Source organism: Emydura macquarii, unplaced genomic scaffold, assembly GCF_026122565.2.
Source record: "Emydura macquarii macquarii isolate MOO-44397 ecotype Brisbane River unplaced genomic scaffold, CSIRO-AGI_Emac_v2 contig_2422, whole genome shotgun sequence".
In the NCBI taxonomy this organism is placed as follows: Eukaryota; Metazoa; Chordata; order Testudines; family Chelidae; genus Emydura; species Emydura macquarii.
The window spans coordinates 43,418,531-43,445,312 of NW_027132559.1; the positions used below are offsets into that span (position 1 = coordinate 43,418,531).

At 44.0% G+C, this 26,782-nt stretch overlaps 1 protein-coding gene across 1 annotated transcript in view; it reads left to right on the forward strand.

The window, feature by feature from the left end:
* Window positions 1–1,467: 1,467 nt before the first annotated feature.
* GAD2 (glutamate decarboxylase 2) overlaps window positions 1,468–26,782 on the forward strand; it is a 47,081-nt gene continuing 21,766 nt past the window's right edge. Inside the window, exons 1-7 of the mRNA XM_067562388.1 lie at window positions 1,468–1,822; window positions 2,522–2,581; window positions 2,806–2,955; window positions 4,238–4,471; window positions 10,875–10,965; window positions 11,850–11,962; window positions 17,541–17,656. Of these exons, the coding sequence (XP_067418489.1) occupies window positions 1,747–1,822; window positions 2,522–2,581; window positions 2,806–2,955; window positions 4,238–4,471; window positions 10,875–10,965; window positions 11,850–11,962; window positions 17,541–17,656 (840 nt within the window). The 5' untranslated portion in view covers window positions 1,468–1,746. The remainder of the gene's footprint in view (window positions 1,823–2,521; window positions 2,582–2,805; window positions 2,956–4,237; window positions 4,472–10,874; window positions 10,966–11,849; window positions 11,963–17,540; window positions 17,657–26,782) is intronic.

Consider the following 26,782-nt stretch of genomic DNA (forward strand, 5'->3'; position numbering starts at 1 on the left):
CGAAGCGGGCAGCGCCTGGCCAGCGTCGCTGCAGGTTAGAGCCGCAGGGGCAGAGTGAGGTGCTTCAAGCCAGCGAAGCCTGGTTTGCATGAGGCTCTTAGACAGGGGGGAGCCAGATCCAAAGACCCTAGAAATCAAGGCCCACAGTGAATGTCCCCGCGCTCAGCAATGTGGGGCAGTGTGTGACACCCCCGTGGGCCCCCCCCCCCCCCCAGCTCGGCTCTGACAAGCAGCCGGTCCTTTGACGTGGCATGCTCTAGTCACGGCTGGCCTGCAAAGGCAGCAGGGCAGAGGGCGTGGGGGATGCATGGCTGCAGGCCCGCTTGGCCTCTCGCTCCACTGGGCCCCTCGCTTGGCCGGGCACAAAGGCTGGCGATGTGCTGCTGCCCGTCACGGCGGGCCTGTGCTCCGGCCGGCTCCGCGGGCGGGCCCTGATAATGGGGTGTGCGCTGAGCCTGAAATGACTTTCCCTGCGCCAGAGTGACACCGGCAGCCTCTGCGAGGAGCCGGAGGGGGTGTGATGAGCTGGAGCCAGCGCGATCCACCTTCCAGATCGTTGACTTCGCTGGCTGGCGAGCGGATGGGGGGAGAGGGGGTTGTCAGAAAAGGGAGATGGATAGACGCACGGGTCGGCAACCCGAGGGCAGGGACGGGGCTCCAGGCTAAGACAATCCTGCAGCCCTGCCCTGCCCTGCCCTGCCTGTGGGTTGCAGCCCGTTCTCCGGAGCCAGGCCCAGAGAGCTGGGCATTTCCAGCTGCGGAGCGGGCACGGGGCGGGGCCAGCTAATGGGCTGGAGCCCGACGTACAAGAATAAAGGGAGCCAGGGCGGCACAGAGACAGGCCGACGTGGGGTCTCTCGGTTTCTGACACGCGCCCTCGGTGGCGGGGGAGGCCCGGCTGCGAGGTCAGGCCGCCCCACCCCTCCTCCCCCCGTGCACACTGACGCAAAGCCGGCAGCCTCCTTCGCTCCCCCGCCGCCGCTCCCTGCATGACTTGTCACCCCGCTTGGGCAAGGTCACCGCGAGGGCCAGAGGCGCGGGCGATCGCCAGCCCCGGGGGCGCCCCCTGAGCTGTTCCTTGCGGCTACTCAGCTGCTTGGCCCCGGGCCGACACCTGGGCTCCCGATGCCTCCCTCGAGGTGGCGGCTCTCTCTCCCGGTTCCCTTCCCACAGCAGCTGGGCGCGGGGCGCGGCTCCCGCTAGCCGTGATCAGGAGCGAGCCCAGCCTTCCCCCGGCCCTGGGCAGGTGCAGCCGCGCCCGCCGCTCATCCCTGCACAGAGCCGGCGCGTGGCCACCAGCAGCTCTGAGGCGGCGGCGGCGGCAACCCAGCGCCAGCGCCAGCGGGGAGTCGTGACTCGTGCACACCGCCCTTCCCCCGCCCAGGGTGCCCGGGCTGAGGGCTCCAGCCGGATAAAAGGCGCGCGCCACCGGGACCCCTTGGTTCGCCCGAGCGACGCGCGGGATTGAAGCTGGAGCGGCTCAGCACCATGGAGAGCGCCTAGTGCAGCGTCCCTGCCCCACTCCCTCCCCCACGGCCGGTGCCCAGCCCCACAGAGCGCCCGCCCCGTCTCCTTCGCCCCCAGCCCCGCTGCTTCGAGCCTGCCTCTCTCGGGAGCCCCCGGGGAGCGCCAGGGCTCGGCTCGCTCGGTGTTTGCTCGCACACGGGGACACTCACGCCCTGGGACTCCCTCCCGCACAGCTCGCTGCAGCTCGCCGGCTCCTAGGCACGGCTGGCGGCTCCTCAGATGGCAACTCCCGGCTCCGGCTTTTGGTCCTTCGGCTCTGAGGACGGAGCGGGGGACGCGGAGAACCCCGGCACAGGTAGGAGCGCGGAGCGGCGGAGGATGAGTCCCGCCACATGGCGCAGGAAAAGTTCCCAGCCGGGCTTCCCGGGCTACCTGCGGCCGAGGGGGCTGGAGAGCAGCTGGCCAGGCTCATCCCCGGCCGGGCCAGTCCCGACCAGCAGCGGAGCGCACTTGGATGCGGGCGAGGCAACAAATAACCGCGCAGGGATTCTGCAAACGCCTCCCAGGGCAGCGCTGGCAGAGACACGCCGCCGGCTCGGTTCCCCCTCGGACTCCCCAGGGGACTCGGGACCCAGAGCAGCTTCCAGGGCAGCTGTACTGTAAAGCCTTTGTTGCAGCTAGGACTGGACGACGGTGCCTCGGGATTCTCCAGGACATAGCCGCGAACATAAACCTGAGTCTACCCCGGGGGGAGGGGGGGTTACCTGGGGGGTTTTTGGTGTGTGTGGGGGGCGATCTTCTGGGGAGGGGGAGAAGGGAGCGGTCGGGTTGTGGTGTCATGGGGGATATTCAAGTCATAGCCCTTGTTACCTTGGAAGTGTTTGCTCTTCGAGCTCTGAACGTTAGACCCGGCACCCGAGGGACAGGTCCCACCCAGCCCGGGCGTTCAGCCTGGAGCGAGCACGGGACGGCTGAGCCGGGCAGCTCCCGGAGCTGACCCTAAAGAAGGCCTGATGCACTCCAGATAATACACCCAGCCCTTTTTGTCTTCCAGCCAAAGCGTGGTGCCAGGTTGCCCAGAAGTTTACAGGCGGGATTGGAACCAAACTCTGCGGTAAGCGAGGAAACCAGTGGTAGCAAATTATAGGGAAAAGGTTAATAAGCAGAAGAAGAAGAAGAAGAAGAAGAATTCGCGGCCAGCTGAGGGCTCCCGGAGGGATTCCAAGACCCTTTTGTGTTGGCAGAAAGGGTTACGAAGCGCGGCGGGGGCTGTGGTCCAGTCCATGTGTTTTAAGAACTGTGATTATATTTAGGCTTCGTCTTTTGTGTCCTTGTTAGCTTTGCTGTATGGGGATGCAGAAAAGCCCATGGAAACCGGGGCGAAGGAGGACCTGGACTCCGCAGAGAAGAGACCGGCCTGTTCCTGCAACAACAAGCCATGTAGCTGCCAGAAAACGGATATTAATTATGCATTTTTACACTCAACAGGTAACGCTACCTCGTGCGTGTGCTTGCAAGTACCTATGCCAAGCCATTAATCCGTGCTTCTCGGCCGCTCGGGCTTTCCCAGAGCACGGTAACCGTAGAGGAAGAGCTTTCTCATATGCACAAGGGGTGGAGACCCATAGAGGAGCGAGGTGATAGTCACTGGAATCTCTAGCACGGCACGAATACACGAAGGAAGGCTTGGGACAGGGCTATCTGGGTAGCGCTGAAATTGGGCTTTTATATATCCAAAAATAAAAACCTAATCTTGCTCTTTGGCGCTAGCTCCAAGTACTGGCAATAAGGCCTGCCGGGACTTGCTGTACACTCCTGGCCCTGCCAGAGGGGGTTGTACGATCAGAAGAAGGGTTTTCCTGTCCTACTCCTCAATGCGGGCTACTCCAAAAATGACAAACTTTTCTAAAACATCAGTAAAATCTTCTGGCTGGCCTCGCCTCTAAGCTGCTCCGCCCGAGGAAGACTGACCGCAGCTTTTGTTAAGAGACACGAAGCCATGAAATGAGATCACGAGTTTTAATTCCAGACAATCTTGTCGTATTTCTGAACGAACTGCTCAGCCTTTCCGCTCCCGTAAGTAGCCCAGACCCCAAGGGGAATGTGCTGGTGAGAAATGATCCCATACGAACCACTAGCTCCGCATGGTTCCCTTCTCCTTGCCCCCGGGGTCAATGGACAACGAGCAGACTTGATTATCTCCTTATGTATTTAACCAGTACGGTGCTACAACTATGCAGTTACAACAGATACGGGTTTCCATTAGTACTCCGTGCAGCACGGGCCAGCACAATTCGGTTTAAATAAAGATACGGGTACAAATAAATAAAGATCTGAATAAATCAGAGCATAAAATACTATTTAACGAAAAGGCATCAATCCGGTATTTGCAAACCTCCCATTTGATTAAACACAAAGAAGCTATTTTATTGTGATGCACTTTACAGTATTTGTGTGTTTTCCCCTGAAACTCTTTATTGTTTCTTTTTCTTTTTTCTTTCTTTATAAAGTTCTTTTTAAAGTTGGCCAGAAAAAAATGTATTTTAAACACAAATTTCTAGTCAAAAATGAATGTAAGGCTTGATTAGATCTCCTAGAAAAAATATTTTTAAATACGATCTCGACAGATTTCTTATCAAATTAAAAACCTGATCCTCCTCTCACTGAAGTCAATAGAAAAACCCCAAAGTCAATTGGGGCGAGATTGTTTCAAAAAAGTATACATTAAACAATAAACTGGAACTAACATTTCATGTAATTTCCCCCTCAGATCTTCTGCCAGCGAGCAATGGGGAAATAACAACTATGTCTTTCCTACAAGATGTTATGGATATTTTGCTTCAGTATGTGGTGAAAAGTTTCGATAGATCAACAAAAGTGATTGATTTCCATTACCCAAATGAGCTTCTTCAGGAATATAATTGGGAGCTGGCAGATCAACCACAGTCCTTGGAAGAAATTTTGTTGAACTGCAGAACAACTCTAAAATATGCAATTAAAACAGGTAACAGGCATGCTCAGATTCTATCGTGTGATATTTTACTTTTTAAAAAAGTCACTTGCTGATACCTTTGGAAAGCCAGTGAAGCTAGGATAAGCACATTACCTTGTATGGATTTAAGCAATTTAACTATATTCACAGCAGATGAAAGACAGTGAGAAAGCTGTTTGTTGGGGCTATTAATATTTTCCTAAGTGAAATATACAGTGTTATAATTTAAGTGCAACAATGGACATTCTTCCTGATTTTAGCTGAATGTCCCTGTCAAAGGTGGAGCCTGCATGTGTCAGTCGCTACGGAATAGCATTCTCACACCTTTATAGCTGTTTTAGCACTTAATTTTTACACCGATCATATTTTGGGCCCCCATCTTCACGCTCTTCCATCTTAAACCGCTAATGGAAACCAAATTCAGCTCTCCACGATATGAATTCGGGGCTAAACAAATGTAAATCCGAATTTACGCCGACGTAGCTGAGAGCAGATTCCACTCCCTGCAATCCCCTCAATGAGTGCTCAGTTCATAAAGAATGCAGGATGATAGGGTCCCTGGAGCAGAGATTTAGTGCTGATCTCCAAAGCGAGCACTTCTAAGAGGAAAGTGTTACCTTTGACCGGTGGTGTGGGCAGAAAAGAAACAATTATTTGTCGATTAAAATTGCCATATGAACCATACTAATGGAAGTCCTGAGCAGACAGTTGTGTGCAATGTTATTTATACAAAAGGCCACATACTGTAATTAACTGTCGTGGCTCGGAAGCTGGTGTTTAGGCTTTGCATCAGATAACCCTGGCTTTGACTTCCGCATCTTCACCGAGTCTAAAAAAGCCGGCGGCAGAGAATGAGCAATCCAGTTTTCCTGGAGAAAGCGATGTTGTTGCCCACTCCAGACTTAAACTCGATTTAAAAATAGGAGAATCTGGCGCGATGGAACGCAGAAAACGTTTCTCACGCTGGGTTCTAAGCATGAAAAATAGGAGCTTGGTTAATGGCTATTTTTGTTATTGTCGTGACAAAAAATATTCCAATTAATTCTGATCTGTCCAGAGACAGCACCGTTTGTCCCTGTTCGTGACGTTATTATCCCCACTTAAGCAACCTGTCACATGGACATGATAATATTCTCAGTGATGCTAAGCGGAATTCAGCAAATTCTATGTGGAACCATTTAATTACATTTCCAAAGAGTAAACGGAAAATAGCGAGCTGCCTTTAGCCACTCTAATGCTAGTATTTAAAAGAACTATTTGGAGAGTAAACAAGAGTTCAGGAACCTCCCACTGGGCATTCGAATTGCTGGGAAAATAATATTTAAGTAGTATCAATCCTTTCAAAGTGTGTGTCCAAAAATCTGAAGGAGAGGGTAATGTGATGTACATACAGGCTGTGTAGGTAGACTCTGCGGGAAACACGGCTTGTAGCCTTTTTAAAAATCGGATAGACTGGACAAGACCCAATCCTGCTCCATCGGAGTCTATGGCAAAGCTCCCATGGACGTCAAAGGGACAGGATCGGGCCAGTGTTTTTAATATTTGATTCCGATGTTACCAAAGCTTCGCTAAAAATATTCGGGCAACATACATAGAAAATAATAGAAGTGGTTACATTTGGTGGAATTCCGGGTCTCAATATGGCATAGGAAATAAATATTTTAACTGGATTAGATCAAACACTTCAACACATTTAAATATGATTTGTTAGGCTCTCTCCTCGGATATGTAGGTACAATTGTCATTAAGCTTCAGTGCATAGCAACACAATACAATTACTTTAACGTGTAACACATAGAAATCGTTCAAAATAACGTTACTGTTCTTATTCTGCTATCTAATATGTGGGGGAAATTTCCCCATTTTAATTAAAATATACAGAAGATTATACCTTAAGTGATATTTTAAAAATTCAAATGAGCGCAATGACCATTTTAAACAATTTAATTTAATTTTTTTTAAATAAAGCTCGTTGCGCTGTGGCGTCTTTTAATTTCATCAAGGGAATGGTCAAGTCGGTACCCTGCTTTTACGAGAAAACTGGGGCAAAAGAATGCAACTCCAGATACACTTCGAGTGTGATTGTATTTTATATGGCTCCTGAAAGAACTAGGATTTACTGGCCCACTGAGATCCACGTTCACTCAGTATTTCTAATCAGGAGTGTAGCACCCTCTGGATTCTTCCAAAATGTCAGGCGTGTCAGAGCAGCAGCACTGGCCTGGCAGTCAGATTTCATTTGCATGTTTCACGTCTACATGCCTATATTATTACCTGACTCGTTTGAATATTAATGCTATTTAGCCTCTTCAAGCGATTGTCGTTTTGCTGCTATCATTCGGCTGCTTGATACCTCAAGGGGGTATTTCATACGCATCGCAGGCTGGCACTAGGTTTACCCCAAAGCCCTTTTCCCTATGTAATATGCTTTGAGCTGTGCGACGAAATCGCAGTGGCAGATGAAAGGGTCTCTCTGCCCTCGCGACAGGATGTAAAGAGAGTGGGTCTGACAGTCATGTGCTGTATTCGGGCAAAGACAGAACGCCCAGCATAGGTTTGGAATGAAACAATCTTTAACTTTCTGCGGTTTTTTGGCATGACTCGTGTGTGGCTGTGGTCCAGCACCACAGCTGACCATCTCCAATGCGTCTCCACACAGGCACCGGGCATCCGATCAGAACTGTGAAACAGTGCCCTGTGTCAAACGGGTCGGGGGCTTGTGGATTCAGACCGAAGAACGTGTTTTGCAACATTAGCGAGAGGGGGGAGGGAGGCTTAGTGAGGGCCTCTCAGCTGGGCTGAGGCTCGGTTCGACCTCAGAACCGGATCCCTAGACTTCTGGCCAGCAGCACCTTGCTGAGCCGCAGATATAATTTGCTCAGCTAGAGAGACCATTTTCTGAGTTAGGAACGCCTGCCTACCTCCCTGTTCAGCTTCTCCCGCCCCCTGTCCTGTTTGCTAGTTTAATAGATGAATTAAGGTCAGTTTCCCAACGATATGCTTGGCTGTCTTTCTAACCAGGGGAGCAGTATATTGTAGCAGCAGCAGCAGCAGCTCAGTGGAGAGGGTTATGAAAATATCTGTTCTGAGCTGCTGAGTAAATTCAGAATCTGATCCTTCAGAAAATACCCTGAAACAGCCTTGGGCTCTTTATCTCAGCAGAGTAGATTGGCTTGTTAATGGAGCAGAGGAAACAATGGGTAATAAACAATTTAATTAATGAATTTAGCCTCCGATTCTGCAGTCAGATCCGGTTTCCCAGGCTTTATTCCTGATCTGAGTTAAACGGACGAATATCTACCCTAATTCTTTACTCGATGGGTTATTTTTTATCAATACTGAAAATTCAATGTGTGTTGCTTAATTGTGATTGGTCAGATATGTCACGTTGTATTTTTTTCCTGCTTCCTGATTGGATAAGTGCATCTGCTGCAAATGCTTATGATTGTTCAATTAAAATTCAGCTTCTGGGAATACTGCTGTATGTAGCATTGCAATTCATTTCCAGAGCCTGCTGGAGTTTAAAACGTAATGGAAATTCAGCGAGCAGACTAAAGAAATGGTGTTTGTCCAGTATCGCTTTCGGTCAGTGCTATTTGCTAGTAAGTAGGTAGTGAATACAAAGGGGACATGAAAGTGGCCAGAGAAGAAGTGATTTACAAAGCTGAATGGCTTTTTGTGTGCCTGCATGATTTGCTCAGTTCCATTCATTACTCCCTTGGAAAAGCTATTAAAGATACTTAGTATTAGAGGGCATCAAAAGAGTGTAAATAAACAACAGAGAATGCAAAGGGAGAAAGTGTTGTCAGCTGGAGGGGCAGGGGTCAGTGCTCTGGGGTTATATTGCTGGCTTTGACACTGGCTCACTGTGTTACTAGGGGCACATCACTTACATTAATTTGCCCAGCTGTAAGATTAGGCTGGTTCTAGGATTTACCTATTTCCCAGGTGTGCTTTGCAGCTTGATTAGTAAATGCTTTGAGCTCCTTGGTTGACAGACAAATTAATTATCTATTTTTACCTTAATAAAACAAGCAGACAATGCTATTCTCTTGTTTCCCCTGAGCTGCAGATCAGTATTACTTTCAATCTTCTCCTCCTTCAGTTAGTTTCAAAATGATGTTGATAGCCATTCATTGGGGTGGGAGAGCACTAGTCAGCTGATTTTCCTAATTCCTCAATCAAGGTCCAGGGGGCTCCACAGGGTTAAATGAGGGAAGAGTTTATTTAGGCCACCCAATAAGGTGAAGAGAAAGTTACAGTCTCGCTTGGACCTCAAACAGTCCCAGTAATGGAGAAATTCAAGCATCTATGATTAGGGTCAGATAATATCCTCTCCCGTTATAATGAAGAGCAGGGCCTAAATGTTGCTGAAGCGCTGGTGAGTGAAAGCATCATTCTCCCTGCCTCCTTTTGCTCCGCCGGGCTCCCTGTGAGAAAGCTGCACACATGCCAGGCTCTGTGGTTTTGGAGGGAGTGTGGTTGAGCCACCGCCGGGTACAGCTGCAGGAGAACCTGTCTTTGCAGCAGCATCCCCCTGATGACCTGTGGGAATGGCCTCAGGGCCCCAAATAATGGTAACCCTGTCAGTACAGCTCACACAACATCCTGTGCCACACTCTCAGACCGCCCCAAAGGCGGATAGTTTGGCCCAGCTGTGGATGAGGAAAACATCATGTGTTTGGTTCCTCATGCAGCTGTGTTGCTATGGGAGACGGGTGGTAGGGAGTGGCACAGGGTGCTGCAGAAATGCATCAGAACTCTGTTATTCCCCAGTATTTCTCTATAGACGTTGGGATTTTTCAGACCTTCCATGAGTTTTCCGGGAGGAGGCCATGAATTGGCCATTAATTGTTGAAAGCTACCAGAGAATATCACCTCTTCAGGGAGGCTGGAATTTACGTGTTGGCAGAGAGCTTGAGCAAGGTTTTCCCACCTCACCGAATGTCAGCCTTGTGTGGCTGGAGCAGCTTGGCCACGCAAGCCACAAGGGAGGGGTTCTGATGCCCCCTCGAGCATTGGCAGGATAGGCTCTGTGCCAACTGCAAAGATAGAGGGAAGCATTGACGATTGACCAGGGAAAGGGGTCATGGATCTGTGCTTATGCTGAACCAGGAGTCAGCAAGCCCTGCATAGAAGGTGTGGGCTCCTACTTCAGGCGGGGATAGCAGCTGCAGTAAGATTGGATTGCAGCTTCTTGTCCCTGCTTTATGGGGTGGAGGGAATTGGATTTTATTTCCCACTCCCACCCCATGCTTAGTTCCACCCACAAAGTCCAATTATTCAGCCTTTCTGTGCTTGTGAGCTGGGGGAGGAGGTGGGGGGAGGGGCAGGTGAGTAATTCCCAGCACAATTCTTTTAGCCATGTGTATGTGCCTGATAACAGACCACGACAGACTAGAAGATAAGTTTTCTCATGGTTTTTGTTTGCATTTTCTCAATCACTCTGCCATATCTTATGTTGCCCATGCAGTCAATAACAGTGTGCAGTCTTTGGGTCAGGACAGGTTTTTTGCTAAGCAGGAATGCTTTCCTTTGAATCAGATGGTATTTAAGTAATTGTTAATCTTTCAAAATTCTTGCTAGTAACAAAGACATGTAACTCTAAACAGGGGGGCAGGACCTGATTAGTCCAGTGAGCTCTACTGAGTAATTTGTATTCCTGGTTTTAATAGCTCTGGGCATATTTTGAAATAAATTCTCTGACAGGAGGTTAGAAAAATCCAGAAGTCTGTGAGATAAACCTTGTAACTGGACCATCGAACGCATTGAATATATTCTCACGCATCATTCTGACATGGCAGCAATGTTCACTTTCCTCAGGTTTATTTAAAACCACAATTACTAGGATGCTCTATTACTTATAATTGTATTCCGACAGGAAAGAAATGACCATTATTGCCACAGTCCATGCCATATTTGTATAATCACAGGCCTCTGAGTCATGTGCAAAGCAGTCAGCAAAGTGTTCCATTTTCTCATTTTTCCCTGTCTTTTATAATCATTAGCCATTCATCACTGATGTTGTCAGAAGCAGTGGCAAGCTCTTCAGATGGTGCGCTGAGCATGCCTTTCAAATGTAGCCCAAGCAAAAGCCCATTCAGTGACAATATATGACACACATGGAGGGGCAAATAGCTATTTTAGTGCAGCAGCAGCAGGCTAATTTTCAGTACAAATGGAAAGAATAATAGAGCTTATCATTCCAAACCCTACTTGATTATTCCTCTTTTACTTATTTTGAAATAAGAAAGGGTGGGGGGAATCTCCCTGTTACAAGGTATCTGTTGTTGTGTTTCACACACTGATGATGCTTTTCCATTGTGTAAAAATCCTGAGATAAATATACCAATCAGTACTGAGCAATTTCATTCTGTTTAATCAGACTTTTGATAATTTTTTCCATTTTACACAGGGCATCCTAGATATTTCAATCAACTTTCAACTGGATTGGACATGGTTGGATTGGCTGCAGACTGGCTGACATCAACAGCAAATACTAATATGTAAGTAGCTGAATTTGCCACTATCATTACCTAGGATCATTTTAAAATTAGATTCTGCAGCATCTGCTTTAGCTGTATGTAAAAGAAAGCCTTTTATGTGAAACTAACAGGGAAAATATTTGTCTGCTTTTAAGTTTTAGTACAGCTATCATGTTGTTTTAAAACTGTTTTGTATGCTGTCTCCCATAAAAATTCATCACGTAAATAAAATGACAGCTATGATAAAATTCCTGCAAATGAAGGGAAAAATATTTTTGTATTTTGCATACATAAATATGTAAAATGGAAACACAAACAGATGCTGTTATGTAAATGGACTTGCTTACAAAACAACCTGACCTTGCAATCCTTACTCATGTGGGTTAGTGTCCTTTGTTTCAGTGGCACTAACCATGTGAGGAAGGACTGCAGGATCAGCCCCAAAATTTATTTTTAAGGCTCCAGGCCTGCAAAGTGTTACAGGCACATGATTCCCTTTATGCACTGTGTCTCATTGACTTCAGTGAGACTACACATGCATGTGAAGTGAAACATGAGGGTAAGTTTTTGCAGGATTAGGGCCTTGTTCTGGTCAATAGCTTCTGAACATAATGTGAGCCTCAGTCCTGCAGAAAGCTGAGCAAGCTTCAGTCCCACTGAAGTCAGTGGGAATGGAGTCCTCAGCACTTCACAGGAGTGGGCCTGTAAACATTTAAACTTCAAGGCAAAAGGACAATGATCAAATTTACCACAAAATATAGTTCTCTGCACTGTATGCTATACAGTATATATATGTAATATGGGTTCAGAGTTTGAAGATGGAAACAATTGTATAGATATTTTAAGTAGTAAATTATTGTTTTAAATTAAAAAATAAATAAAATATGGCCATTACTACGTTTCAGGTTCACCTATGAAATTGCTCCAGTGTTTGTACTATTGGAATATGTCACGCTAAGGAAAATGAGAGAAATGATTGGCTGGCCAGGGGGCTGTGGCGATGGGATATTTTCACCTGGTATATGATATTTCAAACTTTCTTTGTGTTTCAGACTGTGCTATGACATGCCTCATGACTAAATTAGCTAAAGAGTCAATATAATGAAATCCACAGTTTCAACAGGTCACTCATTAATAACAACTGCTGTCCTCTGCTGGATAATTGTACTGCATATTTATGAAATTCAGGGATGTGATTATTAGGGACTTTAATGTCTATCACTGTTGAATACTCCCTTTAAGCAAATTGTGCAGCATTATGAACAGCAATAGTGGCGTATGGATAACATAATCAGAAAAGACAGTTGCCCTGCAGTTCTGCTATGCTCCTACTATCTTATGGGTTACATAAAATAATATGATATTAATAATGAGACAGAGAAACACTCTGATGCCTTCCATCATTACAATGGAAATTTAAGTGAGAATGGAAGTATAGCATCCCCATCAGCAAATACAAAGCCTGGCCAAGATCCTACAAACCCTTATGTAAGTGAATAATTTTACATTGCTGAGTTGTCCTACGGAGTTCAGTGGGACTGCTCATATGAATAGTTATTCAAGTGTGCAAGTGCTTGCAGGATCAGAGCTCTAGCTCCTTCAAGGCCAATCAATAAGTCAAGAAATGAGTATGATTAACTACAGAGAAATCATTGACAATGACAAGGACTATTTCCTTGGGACATTTGATATATTTTTTTTTTTAGTGTGCTATTTCATCTTTTGCATTACACTCTTTTTCACTTCCCATTTTACTCTGAAACTTTATTATTTAAAATTACTTATCTGTTTATCTCCCAAAGCCACAAAAACTATCAAGAAAAGGGACAAAGACTTAGCACTGTATAGATTGCTTTGGCTTGTCAATTTCACAACAATAGAATGACCTCTGAGGGAGGAATCTGTTCTGGAAAGAAAGGTTCAGTGGTATCATAGGGGGAAGACAGGATGTTTTGACTATCACCTGATGAGTAGACTGCACACCTAATCATCACAGGTACTTTTGAGCCCCCACATGTACATTGAGGGTGAAGTTCACTCCTGTGCAGAAAACCAGCGCAAGGCCCACATGCCACTGGAGAGGATTTAAGCAGCTCATGGGTTTTGCTCTGGCCATTTGCACAGGAGTGAATTTTTAATCATAGTGAGAGAAGGAAATTTATCTAACTTATTATTAATGGGCATTTAAATAGCACTATGTGAGCCTGACCTCATTCCTACTGAAGCAGGGGAGTTTTGTTCTATAATGCACAGGAACCTACTGCTGTTTGTAGGAGTTACTGTGCCTGCCACTCCACCAGATGCTTGCACCTCACAGCCAAAGCACTTAGCATACAGAAAGTGAAAAACCTGAAAAGGATTAAGTAGGCAAAGTCAGAAACTATCAGTTGCAGTACGATCAGCAGTAGTGTACAAATAGGAGCAAATCATTGATAACACTATGGTCACTTTCCTTTTCCTGATGTAAGGAGGGCGAACTGGACGGTGCCTCACTGAAAGTCAATATCATACATGGCTGTATAGCTATTTGTAGAGCATGGGTCATGTTCAGCCTGGACTATGTTGGTTCAATTCTCACAGCAGTCTCTGAACCAAAGAGTGCTATCAGCTGCAGTGTAAATTACATGTTGGATGTTAAGGTGGTTAGAGAATGAATGTAAGTTTTAAAGTTGTGTAGCTTGCAGCACTGATTTGACATTCAGTGGGTCAGTAAAGCAAGTGTAACATTCATCAAGAGACAAATGGATTAACAATCAACAAGAAGGTGTTGTTATTCACTGCTTATACCATTGTGGTGCCTGGAGGCTCCAACCAAGATCATGACTCTGTTGTATGAGGCACTGTACAAGCACACAGTGAGAGACAAGTCCCTACCTCAAAGATCTTACAAAGTAAATGGAAAAAAAAAAAAAAAAAAGAATGAGAGGGGAAACAGAGGCACAGCGAAGTGAAGTGACTTGCCCAAAACCAAAATCATACAGCAGGTCTGTGGTACAGCTGAGAATGGGAGACCAGTGTCCTAACCATTAGACAATGCTGCCTTCTGTAAGACAAGCAAAGATAAGATACAGCAAAAGAAACACACAGTCAGGTACCACTTAAACCCCCCCGACATATATTTTCTGACCAATTTTACACTCAATGTGCAACTTATACCTCTGTTTATATCTCATCTGAATTTGTCTCTGCCTCTAAAAGCATCCTCTAGATCAGAGGATTTCAACATGACATCATGGTTGCCATACTAGTTAACAGTATGTCCTACTAACTGGTTATGTGCTGTTACTCTAGGTTTCATTTGTGGGATGCCCATTGTTTCAGCTTCGCATACAATCCCTTCTGATACACCTGAGACATACTATATGGTTGTGTTTGCCTATTAGCTAATTGCTCTCTGCACAGCACTACTAATCAGGTGGTAGCACTAAGAAAAATGCTGTCTCCTAGTAAGTTATTGAGTCTGCATGTACAATGTTGCTATCACAATATTTAGAGCTGGGCAGGAACTTTCTGATGAAAGGTTTTTGCATCAGAAGGCACTGAGTAGTCAAAACTAAAACTGTGGGAAAGTCAGTATTGATGAATTTCCTGATTAGAAAAAGAATTGGAAAAAGTTTTGTGATTGTCAAAACAAGACATTGCAACATTTTCAAAATAAAAAGTTTCATTTTTCACTTTGAAACAATGTTTTGTTTTAAAATTTTAGTTAATTTACATCCCCAAAAAAGGTTTAAAAAACATAATAGGTCAAAACTGAAAAGAAATGTTTTGACTGGCCTCATCCAATTTTTTTTTTCAGATGATCTGTTCTCAATTTCTTTTTGAGACTTCACCTTTTTTTTCCTGATTCAGGATGGAAACATTTTTCAAATCTCAAACATTTTTGTGGGGTGGGAAAACCATTTTGCACAGAACTTTAATCACAACTAGTAAAAAAAACAAAAAAACAAAAACAAAAACAAAAGCTTTTTGCAGAGTCTAAATAGTTTCCTTAGCTGTTCAACCTATGTGTTGGAGCAGCCCCACAGAACTGCAAAGACACCTAGTACAGGAAAGAGGATTAATAGCAACACTGCTTGGACAGTACCAAGCCAATGGAGGGAGCAGTAGTGGTGTGGATGGTAATTAGGCATACTCTTATTGCTAGTTTAAAAGAGTAGCACATTTCAGTAGAGGGCCTGGTTCAGTTATGAAGTCTGCTAGGTGGTTGTGTGAGGGGGAGTGACCCACAAAACATATACACAGGGGGAGAAATCCTGGCCCCACTGAAGTCAATGGAAGTGTTGCCATTGCTTTCAGTGGAGTCAGGAGTTCACTCAATGGGTCAAATTCTGGAAATATGCCATTTAGCCATAAAAATTAGGCTGATATTCTGGCTATCGGCACCCTGTGTATAGCCCTCCTATGTCCAAAGTAGGAATCTTCCTTCCCTGTGTAAAGGAGAAACTATCTTCCTGGGGGAAAGGGCGGAGTTGTGTGTAGGGGCTCCACAATTTCTGGTGTTCAGGCATGCACATATACACACTGGTCATTTGGTGTGTAGTCCTGTATCATTCATTCTTGCTATATGATTTCTGATCAGAGCAGATTAATTGTTTATAATTCACACTGCTTAAGAAGTAGTAGCTACTGGGCCTGATCTGCTTGTTTAGGCAATAGTCAAAACCATCTTTGTCTTTTTCTTTATGTCCGCAGACTGTACCATCCTTTCAGTTCAAATTCTGTGCCTCTCCAAGTGAAAGAATAGGTTTTAAATAAAGATCTCACTGCTGTGAAGAAAAGTCTTGAACTCTATCCATTCTCTGTAATTGACCATACAGTATCAATACAAACAAGATTTAAAGGCCTGATTTTGAGCTGCACTTTGCAGGTGGGCCTAAAAATATGTCTGCAAAATGAGAGTCTGGGTTGAGGTCCATTAATAAATGTAATCCTAAATGGCTAAACAATAAAGGGAGTGATAGAAACGGTCCACTGATGTAGGAATTACTACATGCTAATCTTGGTGTTGACACTAACTCCATCTGTGGCTTAAGACAAGTCACTTGGGGCAAATTTCTCAAATTTGGATGTCTTAATTTAGGCATCTAAATCTAGTTAGGCACCTGAATACTTTAGGGATGTAAATTTGGCCTTAACCTCCCTGCTTCAGTTTCTTTCTTTGTAAAAATAAGCATATAAATATTTACATACCTCACAAGGAGTTGTGAAAAATAAATCACTTACAGGCCTGCGTCTGCTCTCACACCAGTTTTACACTGGTGCAACTCCATTGACCTCAGTGGAGCTAATCTTAATTTACACCAGTGCAAGTGAGATCAGAATCAGAATGAATAAACCACTGTTTAGAAAGACTGAAGATTAGTCTTAATTTAAAGAAAAAACCTGAACTAGAGTGCCAGTTAGGAGTGGGGCTACAAGCACAATTCTTGATGTAGAGTGGAATAGTATCCATAACTCCATGTTCACTGTGACAAAAAGAAAATGCCAAACCAATGTGACATTTACCAGACCAGAGCCTCAGCTGGTGTAATGTGGTGTAACTCCATTGACTTCAATGGAGTTACACTGATTTACACTTGCTTACAAACTAAAACATAACAATTAATCAGCTACAGAACTATTGTAAAACCTGCACCTGGGGTGCATTACATTCCCATATAACAATGGGTTGTTATGCTATAGCCAGATCTTACTTATCTTATCAATTGCTGAAGCAGAGGCCAGGTTTACAGAGATTGAAAAAAGGGAAAAAAAACGAAGAGCTCCATTTTATTGTATTTCCTGTGTCTAAACTGTTTAAGCTAAGCACTAGTAATTGACTTATGGCAATCATAACATTGTTCAGCTCTAGCCTGAGAGTATCAAACTGACACTTGAAACTGAGATATTTAATCAATGTATACAAGTGATTTTGATAGAATATTGTTAGAGAAATGTAATCCCTCTCCTTCCTCCAACACCACCTTGTAAAAAACCCTTTCAGAAGGCAGGTTTGGTGGTAGATTTTAAAATAAAAAGAAAAATAGTTGGGCTGATGTCCTCTTTTCTTTGCTTTGTTATCCTAATGCTTTGACCTGGCAATGTATCCAGGATACCCAGGTTTGGGTGCTGGGTGTAGATGCTGGACTCTTTGAGAGGAGGGCAGAGAGTATGTCACTCTCAAGTGCCACTTGGCAACTTGCCCTATGGTGGCTTACACTTTGAAGGAGATCCTTTGCCTTCTCACTCATTGGGTCAGAGCATCATGTAAGAATACATGCTAGCAGCATATGCAACTGCTCTTAGGAAAGAGAGGGATACATTAGGGAATGGGGGGAAATGGCATCCAAAAATGGGGAGAAGGCAGAAAATCCCATGATCACATTTTGTCCAGCTTAACTTCTCACATGCATCCTTGATTGGGTGGGCGGATGGGAGGCAATGATGAGACCCATTTGGTCTATGCCCCCAATTAGAGGAACTATGAGCAAGAATAATTCATGTTCCTTTGCCTAGGAACTTGAGTTAGAAAAATTGTAACAAGAGTGTAGTTTGTACTGAAATGATGTTAATAATGCATAGAAAAAGTAACAGTGTATTACTGTGGACTCCAGGTGGTGCCATATCTAACATGTATGCTATGTTGATTGCACGTTTCAAGATGTTCCCAGAAGTCAAAGAGAAAGGAATGGCAGCTATTCCCAGACTGGTTGCCCTCACATCAGAGCATGTATGTGTTTCTATTTTATCCAGTTTGTTAAACTTGCTTTTGTTAATTAAACCATGACAGGAAGAATACCCGAAAAAGGGATTCATAGCTATCTGGCTTCATTTCTGTTATACTCTCACTGGGAATAAAAAGGGACGTGAAGGGATATATTGGATGCTTATATCATGTTGAAATGTCTGAGGCTCTAAACCAATGCTCTAAAGCATTGTCTCTTTCTGGCTCTCACTTATATCAGTGTAAATCTGAAGTAACTGAAACCCAGGGTGAGCGAGATCAGAATCAGGCCCTATAACGCTCTGGCAGTGATTTCTCTGTTTATAGCACTCTAACTGCATAGCAAATCTCTGTAAATCCAAACATCAATAGCTGACACTGTTCCTGCTATAATGTAATAACAATGTGATAACATACATGAAGACGGTAACGTTTAAATGCGATACATGCAATAGAATGAATATCACATATATGCTTGCAGCTGAATATGGGGGTAGGTTGACTTTACCGTTGATTTATCTCCATGAACCAAACCCAGCTTCTTGGACAGCAAGGGCTGCATACGCCCTAGACACTGGCTGTGCACTGAGCTGGCCAGTGCTGGGATGTAGGGAGGTGGCTTTGCACGTAGGATAGGGGTGGAAAGAAACCACAACTGCCCCATGTGTGGGAGACGTAGTGAGTTTCCTACTCTTTGTATAGCGCCTTGGTAGTCCCAGTCCTGTCTCTCTGCATGGTGGGATTTTCTTGGCTTTAGGGCTGCAGTAGCCTCCACATAGCTACAATGGCGGGAGCAGATAGAAAGAGAAGATAGGCCCAGGATCCTGAAATTTTGTGAAAAATCAGGGTGTGTGAACCACTAGGCGGGCTCTACTGCTGCACTGGATGGATCCTCTTCTTTCATTGGCTGACAGCTACATTTTAGCACTGTGAGCTCGGACAGCCCTCTTCAGGCTCCCTCTCTAAATTTCACTCTAGGTGACGGACTTTAGCTAGGGAGAAATCTTTGCCAGCTGGGGCATCAGCAGAGGCACTGCACATGCTCAGTGCCTCCCTAGACATCATCCTCAAAGACCTCCCTGCCATATATGACAACGTGAATGGTCAAAGCCCCTGCTTCCACCACCGGGAAAGATGAAGAATTGAGTGGCCTCAAAGCTGCTACATGGGTGTCTGTGGGAAAGGTCCCTTTCAGGATCAGTGTTCACTCCCATGTCTGCAGAGACAAGATGGTCCTGCAGGCTCCACACTGAGGAGCAGCTAAGCTAAGAATTTGGCCCCTTGGCAATCAGAGAGAAAAATAATCCATAAAATAAAAATGACTATCCAAAAAGGCCATATGACAATGGATAAGTAATCAATTAAAAAACCACAAACATAGCAAATTCTTACGGACAAGGGTCTATTATTAAAATAATAATTCCCCCTGGCCACTATGTAATCTAACAATATTTCATAGAACTGAAAGATCGCACAATGAAGCAAATCTTACTATCAATCTCAAAATAATGAACTGAGTCTTAACATCATTGCTATTTCATGCAGCGGCAGGAACGTTTCTACTTAAAACGAATAAAAAGTATTCCAAAGTTAAGTGTGTTATAAGGTCACTTCCAGAGAAGTAGGAATTGACCTTTTTGATCCAAAAATGGACATTTTGACACAATTTTGTTTGACAAAAACATTCTAAAAGTTTTGGTTTCATTCTAGTGGAATGACAACAAATTTTGAAATCTCAAATAGTGTCATGAAATAGAATTGTCATTCTTCAGCCAGCTCTACCTAGGGGATAGTTTTCCAGGCCCTGCCCCACAGATAAGGGTCCAACAGGTAACACGTACTGATGGTGTTTATAGGGAGAGATCTGAGGATACAGGAGACTAGGGTTTTCGTTTGGTGCCATACAGTATAAGGTTATTCCTAATAGGGAAAAAAGAGAGTCCTGTAGCACCTTCGTCAGTTGCAGCCCACGAAGGCTTATGCCCACAGAAATTTGTTAATCTTTAAGGTGCTACAGGACTCTCATTGTTTTTGCCGTATACAGATTAACACGGCTACCCCTCTGAAACTAACAGGGATCGTTTCTCCACTAAATCCATTGTATCTACTCATGCAGAGTAAGAGGGCAGAGGTTCTGTTTTCCACCATCTAAAGAAAAGTAGTTTTGTTCCCAACATAGAAATTGAAATTAATTTTAACTAACTAGTTGGAGTTGGTCCTGTTTGGAGCAGGTGGGTTGGACTAGATGACGTCCTGAGATCCTTTTCAGCCCTAATATTCTATGATTCTGTTATTGGCATTTTCTTTTTTTGAGTGTTTGACACACAAGGATTAGAAAATTGGTAGGCTTGATTGAGGAATAACTCTACTGAAGTCAGTGGATTTACATCATATACCAGCACAGCGTCCCACTGAAACCAGTGGGGCTCCATATGGGCATAGGAGTCCACCCAGACCCAGATCAGATTGCAGGATTGGGGACATCCTGCCAACAGCTCCAACTTTTTGGCTTCATTCTATTTTAAGACCTCTACAAGCTTTCCTTGGCGCATTCTACAAATAAATCAAAGAAAACCAGATGTTGGCCTTGGACTTTGTTGCATTAGGAAGGCTGTGTGCAGATAAATTGTTTGAAATGTAAAATGTGGAAATATTTGCATGTCAGACATAGACATAAAATAATGAAATCTCAGCTTCCCCTAACATTAACAAAATGCCTGCTAACCTTCTAGCAGCAGCAGCAAATGAAACATTACCCAAAGACATATATCTTACTGCAGTGTGTTTAGAATATTTATGAGACTCTAACCAGAGTGCACATATCCTGGGAGTACTCCATTTCTATAAATAAGTGCAACACATGCTACAGTTTGTTATTAGACATTTACAGTGAAAGACCCTGGTGCAGAAAGCCCAAATAAGGTCCTCCCCACTCTTTATACCCTGGGTGAACTGCAGAGGGCAGCTTCTTCATACCCTTTGTGCCATGGAGGGCATCTCCAAGATAGCATCAAATAGGCTAAGATGGAGAAATTGTTAGGGATGAGGCCCCACACTTATCCAGGAACAATGTCCCAGGTCTCTGCATAGAGATCACAGAGGGGCAACTGACACTCTTCTGATTGGCTGTCCAAGCCTGCCCAGTGTTCGGGGCAACCAGTTAGTTTCCTTCACAAAACTGATTTATGGATTTATGTGGAAGGGACTAATTTCCCCCTGACCAGACTAGACATTATAAGTTTTTTTTATCAGTTTCAGACATCCCTAATTATGAGACAATTACTTACGTCATAAAATATGCCAGAAGACTGAATGCCATAATAATAAACTGCTATATGTTAAAGCAGGGATCAGGTCCCATAAGAATAGGTCACCAGGTATTTCAGTGTCACAGAAATTGTTAATGAACCTTTAAATTTAATTAGCAGACTATTTAGGATTTCAATTCTTCATTTTTCAGAAAGGCCTTACTCTTTCATTAACAGCCCTATAATTAATGTGTCTTATGCTTTCCACACTACAAAGTTCAATATCAAAATAAAGGCACAAAGGATGATGGGGACAAACAAAGTTATTCCAAACAGCATAAGAAATTTTAGAAATCAAAGAATCTCCTAGCTTAACATGCACAATTTCTATTGGGTAATAATCTACTCTTATAACTTAGAGTTAACATTACTCTAGCCTTCCTGCTTTTCACCATTACATTTCAAACACTTCCCTTTCAAGAAACAAATCTAGGTTTCTCTTTGAACCTTTCTTCACTCAACTTTAATCTCTTGCTGGCATAAAACAAAGATCTCATACATCTGGAATCCTTTGATAGGCTATCTCAAAGTCTGTCACCTTTGAGAAATAACTTCAGCTTCCTCAGTTTTTCCATATCACCTAAATTCTTCAGGGCTGGGGTTATCATTGTTGCCCTCCATAACACTTTCCGGAAGGTAGGGGTTTCCTGCCTGTAATGGGGTGTCTTGTCAAGCCAAAGTGAGCAATGTGCTGTGTCAGCCCATTATAGATACAGCACACTGCCTCACCTCAGGTCCAGCCAGCTCTACTGCTCAGCATATAAGGCTCTGCCTTCTTCCAGTCACTCTTCACCACCTTCCTAACCCGTTTTTTCTCAGGGAGGGAGTATCAGACATTCAACACTTATTCTCCCCAGCCCATGCATGACTGTACCCAAGATCTGGACAGCTCCTGCAGGGCCACATGGATAAGGGAGGTGCTCACTTCCCCTTCCCTTCATTGCCACACAGAACCCAACAATCTAACCCAATGATAACATAATGAGACTAATTTCTCACCAAAACCACCCACCCAACCCCCACCAGCTAAATATGTTTACCCTTTTGGCTATCTTGTTCACCCCTGTCAAAGAAGGCCTGTTCCCATAAACTGTGCCATCCACTATCTTCTTGAGTATTTTGTCCAATTTAGTTTTAATTTACCCAAGTGTTGAAGCTTCTGCCCTTTCCCTAGGGAGCTTATTCTCTAGATTAGTAGTCTTCATCCTTAAGAATGTTTTCCTAATACTCTGACTAGATTTCACTTTGCTCAGTTGCATCCCATCACTTCTAGTTGGAGTTCCCTCAGCATCCAAAACAACTCCTGCAAACACTTATAGATCAATAAAAGTGAAACAACGATTGTGTACTTATGTTTGTATGCACAAATTGAGCAACTGCAGAGAAAAAAAGAGTATGCAGAAATTTTAATTGCACTTGCATTTTTGTGCTGAAACCTCTGGCCTGATTTTGTGCCTCCCCTCGCTCCCCCCACCCCGGCCCCATCCCTCCACAGTTTATCCCTAAATCACTTTTGTTCCTCATGTCTGAATTAAGCAACTTTCAGGCCAGTGAGATGCCCAGAACTGCATGTGCTTTTCTAAGTTCAGTTTCACCAGGGCTGTCAGTCTACCAGTGACTTGACAAAGGGACAGCTAGGCTTGGCTATATTCCAGTGGATGCTTGTGAGCATATGGGCTTAATTTTCTTCCTAATGGTAATCCACTCAAGACAATGTTACCCCTTTTATGACATTCTAAAACATTTTATTTTCTACTAGATAGATGAGTTACAGGAACAATTCTATTTTACCCAGTGTAGAACAATGAGGCGAATTCATCCTTTCTGCAATGCCATTGACTTTAAAGCCAATGAATTACACTTAATGCCATGTGTTCAGTTTTTTAACCTTTCCAATATAATCAATATATTATACTATATAATATATAGGTGTCTTTTCATATAACACACATATAACATATGTATATAACCGGATGTATGAAATAAATGATTTTCTTGAATCGATAACATAATCGCCGGCTTTAGGGAACTGTTAATGAACTATCACTATTTTGACACCCTTACAGTTCCTCTCCAATCTGTGTAAAAATCAACATCTTCCTGCACTCAGGAATTTGTTCTAAAGTTCATGATGTCAATAGCCTCTTAGTGGCTTCATCCTAATCACAAGGTTCTAGGGCTAGATTGTGCATAGCCACATTGCCTCAAGTGAGGTGCTGGGGAGACTGTGCATCAGTAAAAAAACACCACCACCCTTTCCAGTGTTGTTCCTTGCACATGGAAAGGAGTAACTAGCTTCTTCTGGTCAGCCCAGGCCATCACCTCCTCCTTGCTTCTGAGGAGCGCCTATGGTCTGGAATCTTGCACAATTGCACAAGGGATGGAAAGTAGCTTGTTGATCATCCTTCCACTCTTGTGAAGCCATGCCTGAGCCACCCACAATCCAGCCCTAAATCAATAGTGGACCCAGGAATCTGGAGGGGAAAAAGTCTCACCATTTACTGACACTAGCAAAGAACATTCAGGTGTGTTTATTAAAATATTCATTAAGGATTGCATGAAAAAAGAGTGCGGAATCGTGACCGTGCGTGGTATAATGCTGAGCAGAACTGTGGCATGTTTACTGGATCAATACCATTTACCCTTTCATGAAAGAGCCTACAGAACAGTGGGAAACACCATGTATAACTTGAGTAACTCCGTTCAGCTGTGATTTTCACAAACTGGACTATGACAGTGCACAGAGTTGCATTACATGCAAACATCTATTCGTAGAACACTTAGGGCCTGATCCTGGAAGATGCTGAGCGCCTTTGGGAGGTACTGAGCACCTTCAATGCCCAGTGACGTCCGCATTTACATGCTTGGCCCCTGGGCCCCAATTCAGCCAAACATGAGCACATGCTTAAATCCATCCCTATTCATCAAAGCCCTTAGTATGTGATAAACTTCAGTCATGTACGTAAGTCCCATTAAAATCAATAGGAGTTATTGACAGATACCTAACTTTAAGAACATAGAATCATAGAGTTGGAAGGGACCTCAGGAGGTCATCTAGTCCAACCCCCTGCTCAGAGCAGGACTAACCTCAGCTAAATAATCCCAGCGAGGGTTTTGTCAAGACGCGGCTTAAAAACCTCTAAAGATGGAGATTCCACCACCTCCTTAGGTAACCCATTCCAGTGCCTCACCACCCTCCTAGTGAAAAACTTTTTCCTAATGTCCAACCTAGATCTCCCCCACTGCAATTTGAGACCGTTGCTCCTTGTTCTGTCATCTGCCACCACTGAGAACAGCCTAGCTCCATCCTCCCTGGAACCCCCTTTCAGGTAGTTAAAGATTGCTATCAAATCCCCCCTCATTCTTCTCTTCTGTAGACTGAACAAGCCTAGTTCCTTCAGCCTCTCCTCATAAGTCTTGTGCTCCAGCCCCTTAATCATTTTTGTTGCCCTCCGCTGGACTCTCTCTAACTTCTCCACATCCTTGTTGTAGTGGGGGGCCCAAAACTGGACACAATACTCCAAATGCAGCCTTAAGTGGTTTGCTGAATAGGGATGGTTTGCTGAACTGGGGTCCTAGAGCACAGATTACAGGACTGGAAAACTTAATACCTGATTTTGGCAAAGCTGACCAGTGTGAAAGTGCCACTATATTGCAGTCACATACCATGGGGGAAGTTTCAGCAATCAGTTTCACCAAGAAACATTCGTACATTGTTAGGAATATAAGCCTGTCATGAGGTGTATAGACCCCATGTAGGCCTGGCAACCTACTAGCCAGGGCTGACTGGCAGCCTCACTACAGCTAGGAGAATAAAAGGGCAGAGAAGCAGAGGAATGGGGCACCTGCCGGAGGAGCCAGCAGTCCAGAGAAAGGAGGTCCTGCCAGCAAGCTGGTGATAAGCTGCCCCAGAGTGACAACAACCCAAAGGAGGGATGATCGGAGTCACAGGCTGCAAAAGCCTACAGAACCAAGGGAGGGAGGAGTACAGCAGGAGAACTGATAAGAGCTGGTCCTGCCTGCCCTGAGCTGGAACCCAGTGGAGTGGGTGGGCCTGGGGGGGACATAAGGGCTAAAGGGGGCCCCAGGTTCCTTGAGGACAAGGATCAGATAATCCCTGCCAAACCTATGGGGAAGTGTGTTCACCCCAGTGGGACAGAAATTATAGTCCTATTCTGGAGGCAGGGATGTTAGAGAATGAGACAAGAAGGATGGGCTGACCAGCCTGCCCGTCTGAGCAGAGTCTGTGCAATGTCATGTCTGACCAAAGGGTGATGCTGATGCGCTGAGGCACCAGTCCACAAGGCCTTTTAGAGCAGTGGTTCTCAGCCTTTTCAGACTACTGTATCCCTTTCAGGAGTCTGATTTGTCTTGCGGACCCCAAGTTTAAAAACTACTTGCTTACAAAATCAGACAAAAATACAGATGTGTCACAGCACACTGTTACTGAAAAATTGCTTCCTTTCTCATTTTTACCATATAATTATAATATAAATCAACTGGAATATAAATATTGGTCTTACATTTCAGTGTATAGTGTATAGAGCAGTATAAACAAGTCATCGTGTGTATGAAATTTTAGTTTGTACTGACTTCACTAGTGCTTTTAATGTAGCCTGTTGTAAAACTAGGCAAATATCTAAATGAGCTGATGTACTCCCTGGAAGACCTCTGCATACCCCAGAGGTACGCAAACCTGTGGTTGAGAACCAGTGTCTTAGAGAACTGCTTTCATACTCCATGTATAATTTCAGTACATGTTGGTTCAAAAATGACTTTGTTATGACTATGACAGCCTGCAGAGTTGCATTTCGAGCGCAGTTCATTTTAAGTGCATAATGCAGTACAGCTCGGCAGTGAATTAGTCTTTATGTCTAGTATTATCAGCTTTTTCGTGAAATCCTTCATAAACATTTGCAATAAACACACCTCTGTTCCTCTTAGAATTGTCTTCAAGAAAGGAAAGCCCTTTTTCCTACTCAATTGTATAATCCCCTGAGAGTCGATTTCTTACACATGACAGAGGAGAGAAAACAAACTAATTAATAAGAGCCTGTTGATTTCAGGGGTCTGATAAATGAAAGAAAACAAATTTTTTATCCAATAAGAGAAAATCAATGTTGTAATCCTGACAATGATATAACTCTGATAAGACAGTACTGATGTCAATATTCTTGTAACTGAGAAAAAAATTAAGTTTCAAAAATCAATTATTTCATAAAATCAGTGCTTTTTCATTAATTTACTAGATCACCTAGTGTAAACATATACACATACATACCCTATTCCATAAATATCTATGTTAAGAGAATGTTTAGGCTGCACTGTTCAGCCCTAAAATTAAGAAACTTTAGTTTTCAGAATGGAAACCTTTATGCACCGAGCATATTTTCACTATTTTTTCTTTACCCATCTGTTAGTCCCACACACATGCAGAGTGTGATTGCCCCAAATTCTACCTTATAAGCTTAGCAAGATACAAGCCCTGCCACATCTCTCACACATGTGAAACATGTCATCTTCAAAGATTCATAATTTGGTCAAACCAAAATATTTTTTCTCTGGAAAAGGCATTTCTCCTAATGAGAGCAGATTTCAAGTCTATCCCCAGCTGTTTGTGACTGAAGATGTTAAAAGTCTCAAGAATTTTAACTTGTTGTCAATCCTTTTTGTTGCTCAAAATTTTTCAAAAAAATTATCTTTGGTCAGAAACTACCACTTCAGCTGAAATTTTTCATGCTTAAAATTCTCACTGACTAAAAAAAATGTATTTAAAATGGTAACCATTGTGCAACCTTATGTATAGTAACTGCTGCTCCTGCTC